Below are 10,862 nucleotides of genomic sequence, written 5' to 3' on the forward strand. Positions count from 1 at the left end.
AGGGGGAATCAGACTTTCATACAAAGTAAATGATAGCGCTTCTGTGGTTGTGAGCTGAGCTGTAACTGCTGGCTTTTCACGTAAGTTTGTAGTCTGTAAAGAAATGAAAGCATTTCTGCTTATCTGGTACATCTGTGCTGCAGCGTAAGCTGCTTTCCTCGCTGTCGGGGTTCGTTCTGCTCCCGTCAAAGCTTCGGAGTTACTGCTCTTGACAATGCACAAACCACGGCGGAGTGGGCGCGTATCTGGCTGGCTGAGGAGCGGGAATGACGATGCTCCGGAGACACGGTCTCCTGGTACTGACCTCCTGGGAGGCTTTTCTGTGCTAAAGGTTTGCTTGGGTGGAGGTGGCGAGGAAGTAGTGTGTGTGTATGGGCTGAGGAGAGCTCGCACCTCGAAGTGCTGACTGCTGGGCTATGTCTGAGGCCATATTTTCACCATAGGTTAAGGCCCTTGATTTCTTACTGACTGGAGGGAGAACAGAGTTTCTGGCTCAGTGCCTTCAGTGCAAGAAGCGAGCTCCAGATCTCAACAACTTTTGTATCTCTTCTGTAAATATCCTACTTGTGGATACACTGGATATCTGCAGTATCTGTTTGCAGATTCACAATATTTGTTATTTTTTAATGGAGCTAATGGTTTCCCTCTACAAAACTCTTTGCTTTCTCAGCATCATTTTATTTTCTTTCTCTTCTGTGTTTTCATTTACATTTTGTTTAAAAAAAAACAGAATCCCAGAGTCATCTGGGTTGGAAAAGCCCTTGCAGCTCCTCCAGCCCAACCCTGACCCTCCTCCTGACCGTTCCCAACTCCCCCAGATCCCTCAGCGCTGGCTCAGCCCGACTCTTCAACCCCTCCAGGGATCCCGGGGACTCCCCCCTGCCCAAACAAAAACTGCTAGCCAAAAAGCCACCAGTGCTACAAAAAAAAAAAAAAAGATGGGTCCTCGCTCCAGAGCTGGGACCAACAACTGCAGGCTGATGTGCGGGTGAGTTGGGGTCGGTGCTCTGAGGCTGGGCCCATCTCCTACAGAAAAGCATCACCCCCTCATAGGGGAGGTGGTCAGTGGGGACCTGGTTTGCCCCATTGCTCTCGTGCACCATCCCACATCGAAGAGGTGGTGCTGGTTGTGGCTCTTGCCCCGAGGAGCGTGGACGTGCCGTTCAAAACCAGAATATCTCAGCCTTGCGGCGTGGCATTTGCATTCATCCTTTTGCCTTTGAGCAGACAGTGTTGTGGTCCCCCATCTGGGTATTTCTACCAAGGGCTACTTAACTTTCTTTGATGCGAATGGAGGCACACTCACGCTCACGAGGCCCTTACAAATGTTAACTGCCAACCCCAAGGGCTCAGCGCCCAGCTGTGGGGAGCCTGCACGTGTTTTGGCCCAGCGTTGGTTTTTGGCCTGGCCTTGAGCCAGCATAAGATTACCTTCCAGTGGCTGAATACGATTCTGAGCAAGCTTCAGAAGCGCATGGATGCTCTTTAGTGCAACAGACAGCTGAGGGCAAAACCCATGGGTAACAGTCATCAGTGGGGCTTAAATCAGGGATTTCCTCTGCGTTTAGTTCAGCGCTCATGTGCCCTATTCAGCCCACTTACTTCTCTAGTTTACAGTCAGGTGTTTTGTTTGTTTTCAACTCCTAAATATCTGACCAGTTTGGTGTCACGTTGGCTTTAGGGCCGTGCTGTTGGGTGCTGGAGGAGCTGCTTGCGGGGCAGGTGCATCTCCAAAGTGATTTTGGTTTCCAGAAACAATCTTCTCTTCTGCTGAACTTGTGGGGTTTGATCAACTGCCAAAGAGCTCCTGGGTAATGGGAGAAGACCTTAAAAACAAGCACTCTGCAGCATTTGGGTCTGGAGCGCAGGTCTGCTGGGGAGCGGCTGGGGGAACTGGGGGGGTTCAGTCTGGAGAAGAGGAGGCTGAGGGGAGACCTCCTGGCCCTCGGCAACTCCCTGCCAGGAGGGGGCAGAGAGGGGGGATGAGTCTCTGGAGCCAAGGAGCCAGCGCCAGGCCCCGAGGGAATGGCCTCAAGCTGCCCAGGGCAGGGTCAGGCTGGCTCTGAGGAAGGATTTCTGTGCAGAAGGGGCTGTTGGGCGTTGGAATGGGCTGCCCAGGGCAGGGGGGAGTCCCCGGGATCCCTGGAGGGGTTGAAGAGCCAGCGCTGAGGGGTCTGGGGGAGCTGGGAAGGGTCAGGGGGAGGGTCATGGTTGGGCTTTTCCAGCCCAGATGATTCTGGTGTTGCCCACATTACATGCGAAGGGTCGTGCCCCCACGGGAAGCGAAGCAGTTGTTCAGGGCTGTCTTGTATCCCGGTGAGTAGGGGGATGATTTGCCCCACGCCAACCCATCCGTGGCAGCTCCGGTGGTTGCATCCCCCCACGTGATGAGCAGAAGTGCAGCCTGGTGCTTCTGGCCCTGAAGTAAAAGGGAAATGCTTGAGGTTTTTTTAAGAGATTTCCTGGAATTCATAGCAATATTTCCAAGGTCCCATGACCAGCTCCCCTAGAGCTTGTCATAGCCTGTGGCTTTCTTTAAGTTAATAATATAGTGGGGGGCTGGAGGGTAAATACCTCTTTTGCTGCCCCACAGGGAGAACGTGGCCGTGTCCCCAGCCCGTGGCTGCTGTAGAAGATCCCACTGAACGAGGAAGCAGCCCAGGAGCTTTTGAGCTAGATGGCACGGGGGGGTTTGATGTCCCATGGGGGTGCCTGGGCTGGGTCAGTTGGGGCAAACGAGCCTAGAGAGAGAAACTTTTGGGTGAAGAAACTCAGAGGAAGAGCACCACGCCGGCATGGGCAGTGGTGCTGCTGTTGGGTTTGGGTTTGCGAGGGTGCTGCTCTGGGTTTTACAGATTGTTAACCGACGGGAACAGGCTGGGATGTGGGGCTTTGATGGTCGGCGTTAATTCACTTAAACAAGAAACCTCTTATTAAACTAGAAACTCAAAGCTGTGTGAGTTTTAGCTTCTGTTTTACACTGGTCACTGGGAACTTTCTCTCTAGCTACGCAGACCTCTGTGTGACCACAAAGAATTACCGTTTCTTTAAATATCAACTGTGTCATGTAATAGTGGCATTTGTGCGAGATAATGGCCCCGAATCATAGGACTGATAAACAGTCTGACAGCAGATTAGAGTTGCTAGTCGGCCAAGACAAGAGTTTGGGTGGCTTAAAATCTTTAAAACAGAGTTTTTCCCTTGGGGCTCCTGGGAGGGGAAGCAGGGAGGTGAAGCTGCGCGTGGGGTGTTTGGAGCGGCTGGCTGGCAGCTGCACGCTGTGGCTGGTAAAAGCCATGACCTCTGCTTGGCTGGAACCCCAAGATATTCCCTTCTTGCATCACTGCTGAGCCCACTCGGAGAATGGCTAGGGAGATGGGGTAGAGGTTTGTTAATTCTCACACTTCTGTTCATCCTACTTTTGCTGGTTCTGTTTTTTTGGGTTGGGGTTTTTTTTTTTTTTCTTCTCTGAATTCTAGGTTTAGGGGGAAAAAAAGCGGAGGTGGAAGGAAACTTAAGCAGACTGGCGTCCAAAATTATAATCTTGACAATCGTCGCTCAGCCTCTTGCTGACCATGGAGGTCACTAACCTCCCAAGAGCCTTCACTTTTCCCCTCCTTTAACTTCATGTTGGCACCTGGGCGTATGCCCGGAACTGAGGATTTTTTCTGAGGTCTAACTCATGCCGAAACAGGCTCAGAGGACATCTGGGCATGTTGCTGGACTTGCTTTCTTAGAGGTAGCCGTTGCTCAGCCATCCCCCACACAGGGACAGGATGGAGAGCCCATAAAACAGAGCACTAGGGGCCACCAAACCCCCCAGCTAAGCCCCGCCAGCAGCTGGTGATGTTCACGGCGTGCGTCCCGTCTTGGTTTGACGTAAGATACAGAAATAGAGCTGGAAGCAGGAACAAGCACCCAGGTCTTCCCCTCTGAGGAGATGGCACTAACCACCAAAAGTCATGCTCGTGTCTGTTCCCGGTACCCAGGAGCAGCCTACTGGGCTGTGATCTTTTCTTTTTTTCTCCCTCTGCTTTGACCTTTGGCTCTTCCCTAACAGGGGAAACAGGGATTCAAATCCCCTCTTAAATAATGGAGGAATTTTAAGCATTTTCCTCCCTTCTTAGGCAAGGACTATACTTAAAGGATGGGGTAGTGACAGCCTTATCCCTTCCCCATCTTTTAGGAGCAGGGTACACTCCTCACAGAGAGATTCAGGCGATGCTGAATGGTTAGAAACCCCCATCCTACATTAAATCCAGCCCTTAGGGTATCAGGTGGATGCGCCTGACCCCAGATCAGGCTTCTCCTCCTGTTGGCTCCAGGTTTCTGAGGAAGAGAAGATGGCTAACAATCCTGAATCCAAAAAATACGATGGTGTCCATCCCTGTTTTCTTCTGGGAAGGTCAGTGTTTTCATGGGAATTAATGATGTCTTTGCATGGAGTTCACTCTGGGGAGATAAGGAACGATGTAAAAGATGTGAGAAAAAGAAGAAGGTTTGGGGGTAACTTGTCCGTATGGAGAGACTCTAGTTGAGTCTTTAACAGAGCAGAAAATCTTAAAGAAACACTGGAGGAAAGAACTGATGAGAAGCAAAAAGATCCCTGTACCTCTGACCGCTTGTTTCAACTGGAATGTCATGTTTTCACCTGAGTTTCTGAAATGTTTTCCTTTGTGGTGTATTTTTCTTTTAATTTTGAGAAATTCACAAAGTCTCCCTCTATTTATTGCAGCAGTGTTGCCCATGCAGCTAAATTCTGAAGTGCCGATCGCCCCGTTAGAGAGAAGGGTGAGTGAAACAAGTTAATCTGATGGTAGTTGCTGGTCCCAACAAACTCGTTACAGCAGCGAGTGGTGGTACCGAAGCGGCTGTTGCAGAAGTGTTCTAGTTTTTTGTTACTATTATTCTTGATGGCTTTAAATCACTGGATCTTTTTTTCAAAATCAGATCTTTTGGCCACTAACGTGTATCATATAGATCACATTTACACAGAGCTCAAATGCTGGAGCTCCTCTGCCCTGACTTACCTGGCGGCGTGAGCCAGGCACTGTCTGGACAGCTTCAGCTTTTCTCTTCTTTTTGTCAGATTAAACCATCTCTGACATGATTTTATCTTTTGTGTTGTTGTTTTTGTACTGGATGGTGTTAGCTTGTATCTGTGTCGCTTTATTTTTTGTTACCGAGGCCTGAGCTGTGGTGTCCAGGCACGCTGCTCTCGATGCTCTGTGTGCTTTCGTGGCCAACGAGCTGTTTTGGTGACACTGAGGACGGTACTAATTTTTAGCCTCTAACAGAAAAAATGAAAAGGGAAGTAAACAGTGAAGGAAGAAGTGTTGAAGTTCGCTGCTGATGCAGCCTTAACCGGAGCAGCAAAAATTTAACACCAACTGCAGAGAGATGGGGAATCTTCTCAGGACGTTGAGCAGCCAGATGACAAAATAGCAAATAAAATCCAGTGCTGAGAAAAGAAGTGTAAGAGGGAAGGAGAACTCTGCTTAGGTAAGAGGAGCTTTTTCCACTGAAAGATCTTGTTACCTGGCTGGCTCATGGGCAGTAGCTGGTGATGGCAGAGGAGATGAAGAGGACACTGGAAACGCTGGAGGACCCGTGTCAGGGCCATCGGCACGGCGGCAGCCACGGGGACAGGAGGTGGCCAGGGGGATCCAGGGCACGGGTGAGACCTCACCTCTGCTGAGACACAAGCCCTGCGGAGGGTGAAAAGGGAACCGCTGCCTCGTGGTGCGAGAGGAAGGGACACAGCGAGATGCTGTCAGGTGGCCGGCTCAAAGCAGCAGCGATACGTTTCCGAGCAACGTCCACAGAAATAAAATAGGGAATTTGTTGCCACTGGGCTTAACGGTTATTGGTGGGTTCAGGTCTGTGTTGGTCCAGAAGGTTAGAAAAGAGCTTTTCGTGGCTCTGGAGAACGATGCTCTCAGTGCAGCTGCAGGAAGCCCCACAACCAGCAGCTGAGGACGGGTGGGCCCAGGCGGGATTGCTGCCCGCAGCCCGGTGTTTCATCCCTCTCCCCAAGCCCACCATCGGCAGCGAGCAAGCCCTTTCCGTGGTCCCTGATCTGGCTCAACACCACCGTCCTGTGAAGGTGTAAAGAGGACAATGACAAGAGGGGCAGGCACGTGCTTTCCCACTTCCGTAGCAGCCTTCGCTTGCAAGTACAGTTTTAAGTCTTGATGTGCAAAAAAAAACCCCAAAAAACCAACCAAAAAACAAACAACAAAACCCCCTGTCATGTCTCTTCTCTTGATGTCAGTGACACAAAGGAAGCTGGTAGAAGCGGCGCCGGGGTGTGATGAAATCGCCTTGCAGCTGTTGCACTTTCCGCAGCGCGTGGGTTTGGCGGCGCGCGGCTGTGTGGGAGGCAATGGAAACGGGGGGCTGAGCCCTTGAGCAGCACGCCGAGAGCTCTGCTTCCACCCAGAACTCTGTCATCCCCCTTCACCTTGTTCATGGATAAATAAGACTTCCCCCAAAAACCCCACCTTGGTGCTGCTTCTGAACAGCTTAAGGTCCCCGAGCATCCCTCAACACCTCCCCTGGGTCTGTGCGGTGGCCACGCTACCTTTTCCTTTGCCCTGGCACAGTTAAACCCGACTCCCTTTGTGTCAAAAAGCCACTTGTGACTTCAGCACAAAGCCGGCCTGGCGAGGCTGTTGGCAGAGCCCTCGGTGCTTTGCTCCTCGGCAAGAACAACCCTCTCAGGGGAGAGGTGCTGCTTGAGCAACCAGAGGAAATACTGCAGGGAGAATAAAGGGGATGTTTTGGGTGTTACATTGTCATTCAGATTCCCAGTCCTACAGGGAATTTATTACACTGTGGACAATTTATTACTCAAAAGGCTTTTTGGGGAAAAGATTTCTGTGGGAATATCAGCTTCTGCTGGCTTTGAACGGGCTAAGGGAGAACTGCAGCCAGAGCTGAGCAAAGTTCAGGGGAAGAAGCAGATCCTGCCTAGCACAGAGCTTGAAGCTGGGCAGGAAAGCGATCAAAGAGCAACTGCTCCGTGCTGCTGCCGTGGCTGGGCATTACTGGTCTTCGTGCCATCCCCCCCTGAGGCTTTCTTGGGTGGCAGAAATGCAGCAGAACATCTCATCTCTCTGCCGGTGTGTGACTGCTCAGGGGCTCAAGCTCGGGAGCCACGAGACCAGCCATCAACAGGGTATGGAAATCCACCTCCTGTTCATCTAAGTCATATCTTGGTTCTCCAGATGTCTGTGGCAACCTCAGCCAAGGGCCTGTGAGCCCTCTGTGACGGAGAGCGTGGCCCAGCCGAATCCCACGGGGAGCAGAGGTGCCGCAGCGTGGCGAGGGCAGGCAGGTCTCTTCTGAATTCAGCTCATGTGAGCTGCTGCGACTATTGCACCCGGCTTCCTGTAAACACAGACCGTTAATGCTAATATGAATAAACCGTATTGCTGTGGCAGCAGGGGAAACGACTCGTGTTGCACCCACAGGTTTTTTTGGGGTTGGTTTTTGGTTTTTTTTTTGGTGGGAAAAATTAGGCTTATTGAGGTTTTTCTCGCTGAACAATTTCTGAACTTCTGACACCACTTTGTGTAACATCTTTTCCCCTCAGAAACTCAGAGTAGCTCTAGGGGGTTGTACAGGGCCATCCTGCTTCCCTCCCATGCAGGCAGGGATGGGGGACAGTGGCCAGAAAGGTGATGGGCTTGTGCTGGCCTTCAGCTTTAGGAATCCATGACCCGCTGGGAAACCTCTCGGGGAGGGGTGTGGGGTGTGGGTGGATGAGCTGCTGCAGTTTGCAGCAGCGTGTTTTGTCCCTTTGCAAGCCAGCCTTTTGCTTTTCTCCCCAGTGCAAAGAGGTGGTTCAAATCATTTTGAAAAGGCATCTAAAATGTTCTTCACCGGGAGAGGTGTTGGCAATCCAAGTGCTGCCCTTGTTGGTCCCTGTAAGCGTGTACTGGGGGCACAAGCACTTACAGAGGGGAGAGCGGGCCAAGAATGACATGTAAAAAAAATTTTGAAGGGATTTTTTTTTTTATCATACACGACAGGAAATAAAAGAAAAAAAATATTTTTTCATTGCTGTGAACAAATTACGATGTGCTTTGTGGTTTCCATGAACTAGCAGTGCTTACTCAGCCGACACACTCAGGTACAGACACACTGGCTCAGACTCCTGCAGGGATGAAGTGGTGGAGTTTTGGTTTATTATACAGAAGGGTTTTTAAAAAGAAAAAAAAAAATGTCTTTCTGTGTCCCAACACTCTCTGAGATTCACATTGTGGTTTTTTTCTACAAAATAAGCATTTTTTTCATAAATTAAATCTATAAAACAACATTTGCATTAAATAAAACCTAATACCGTCACAGTGTGTTTACATTTCAACATGTAACGTTTCAAATGTTCACAGAAAAATACATTTTACGAGAACGTGCAAATGAAACACCAGTCACACCCGAAGCTTCTGTTGTTTTGATTTTAAAAGAAATTATGATTAGAAATACATCCACATTTGAGCCTCTCTTAAAAATCTCACACAGCCTGTTGGGTGGCACCTTTGCTTCTGCTTCTAGTGAGTTCCCACGCTTCAGGAAGGTTTGGTTCCTCCGACTGCGTTTTTAATTGTGCTGCCGTTAATGAAGAGGAGATGTGATGGCTCAGGGTCAGTTGTCAGGGAAAGGGAAATAATTTGCCCCATCTTTGGTGGGAAGAGGGGCCTGAAAGGCTTGATGGACATCTAGCCTGAATAAATACCCTCGAAACACAGCCCCGTGCTTAAAGCTTATCCGAGGCAGCGATGTGGCTTCTAGCCTTATGGCTTTCGAGCTAGAAATGGGAACTGATGGCAGAAGAATAGTGTCTGGACCCTTCCATGACTTTGGGATTTGGGGTTATGTCGTTTGCTACACCCCAAAATGGAGTCTTGGCTGATTATTTAAATGGCAAGTCCTTTTGGGGCCACCTTAGGCAGCTCGCCCTGTGGGCAACGTGGCTTGAGGCAGGCTCTTAGCGCTCACCGTAGAAATTAGTCACTGCTGGATTGTCTTTTCCTTCAGAAATATATAATACTGTGTCACCAACTAATTTTTAGGATCGAATTCTTTCTGCGTAGCAAGACCCCAAAGTCTTCGCTGCCTCTTGCTGAAGTCAGGGTGTGTGATCGGGACGTGGCCGGGTGGTGGCCCACTGGGGACAACGGGGCACAGCATCTCACCACGGGTCCATGTCCCCCTAGTGCCAAAGCTACTGCTCCTGGCTGCCCAGCTTAGAAACAGGGCCTGTGGGAATTACACGGTGTTATTTATATTCAGAGAAAAATCGCAACCAAAGTGTTAAATCAACATATTTTTGGTCAGGTTTGGGTTTTGAGGGGTTTTGTTTGTTTGTTTTTCTCCAATCCTCACTGAAATCAGCAGAAGCTTGGCTGAGTTGTTGCTCTCGGTGTCCTGGGGGAAAAAAAAATATAAAATAAAAACAGGCCAAACCCCAAAATACAGTGAACATCCGAACCCTTGGGGAAGGCCAGTGCTAACAGTCCATGGTGTCCTCCCTGAGCGTATCTCTGGAGTGCTTCCTCCCGTAACTGAGGTTGTGGAGCTGAATGCTGTCCTGCAAGTCCTGCCTGGAAAGGCGTCTCCTGAACTCATCTGTAGTAAAGTAGTAGATGACGGGGTCCACGCAGGAGTTCAGGCTGGCAAGGCACAGAGCTACCACGTGAAACACCGAGATCACCTTCTGGACGCACCCGTTTTTAATCTTTTTGGTTTTGACAAAGAAATCTAGCGGAAAGCTGATATGGTACGGTCCAAAGCAAATCAGAAATACCAGAGCACAGGTGAGAATCATCTTTAAAGCCTTTTTTTTCTCTCCGAGGTCATGTGAAGCAGAGTTTTTCTCTTTTAGTGATAAGATAGTCTTCCACGAGCAGTACAGGATGATGAGTAGGGGTGTTACGAACCCCACTAATTCACCTATCGTCATCATTGCAATGGAGATGGGAAGGTCAACTTCCTTTACGGGGAGATCCACAAAACACGTGTTTTTAGCATCCTGGTGAAGTCTGAGAAGCGGGAAAGGCAAACAGCCAACGCAGACCACGACCCAGCCCGCGATGCTGATGTACACATCACAGATGCGTTTGCAGTCACTGAATTTGAACGGGTGCATCAGAAACAAGTATCGTCTCACGCTGATGCAAACCAAGAAGTAGATGCTCGCATACATATTGACGTACTTCAGGTAGAAGCAAAGCATGCAGAGACCTCCTCCAAATTCCCACGTCCCGGTCAAGTAGTAGAAAATCCTTAGGGGCAAAGACAAAACCTGCGCTAAGTCGGCAATGGCTAAATTGATCATAAATATTACGGCCCTTTTAGTCTCTTTCATGTACCCATAAAAGACCCACAAAGCTAACATGTTTCCTATGAGTCCAGGGATGAGGATGAAGGTGTACGTAATTGCATAGTAGGGCTTGAGGTCTGTGTTGGTGCAGGTCGAGCTGTTCGTCATGGTTGTGCAGCTCCAGATCCGCGCTCAGCCCCGGCATGATAACATCTCCCTCTCTCGCATCCTGCAGCCAGGTTGTCCTCAGGTCGTCGGTGCTTAAATAAAAATGTTCCTCCCTGGCATCCGTGTGTGAGGCTTCGGTTACCAGATCATCGTGTCCGCTCTGGGGAGGAGCTTCGTTATGGGGTGAGTTAATTAAAGTCCTGCTCGCGTGCGTTGCTCGTGCTCGGTGTCAGAAGTCACCAGACCTTCCTCGAGTCGCCAGCAGGAGTGACGGGGAGGGATCCTCACCGCGAAATGCATCATCCTGTGCCGAAGCAGTCGACGGTTCGTCACCTCTGTGTCACCTTTTGGGTGGCATTTCAGCCGC

At 50.0% G+C, this 10,862-nt stretch overlaps 1 protein-coding gene across 2 annotated transcripts; it reads right to left on the reverse strand.

Annotated features, from left to right (window-relative positions):
• Positions 1–646: 646 nt before the first annotated feature.
• Positions 647–10,636, reverse strand: GPR174 (G protein-coupled receptor 174). Of its 2 annotated transcripts, XM_026848502.1 has the most exons (2): positions 9,607–10,636; positions 647–681 (listed from the first exon to the last, which is right to left on the reverse strand). In XM_026848502.1, exons 1-2 carry the CDS (start codon positions 10,493–10,495, stop codon positions 647–649), a joined length of 924 nt encoding a protein of 307 aa, XP_026704303.1. In that variant the 5' UTR covers positions 10,496–10,636. The 2 variants fall into 2 exon arrangements, with proteins under 2 accessions (XP_026704303.1, XP_026704302.1); XM_026848501.1 differs by lacking the exon at positions 647–681 and having other exon boundaries at positions 9,515–10,636.
• Between the last annotated feature and the right edge of the window lie 226 nt (positions 10,637–10,862).

Source organism: Athene cunicularia, assembly GCF_003259725.1.
Source record: "Athene cunicularia isolate RWA chromosome 4 unlocalized genomic scaffold, athCun1 chr4_part3, whole genome shotgun sequence".
Classification (NCBI taxonomy): domain Eukaryota; kingdom Metazoa; phylum Chordata; class Aves; order Strigiformes; family Strigidae; genus Athene; species Athene cunicularia.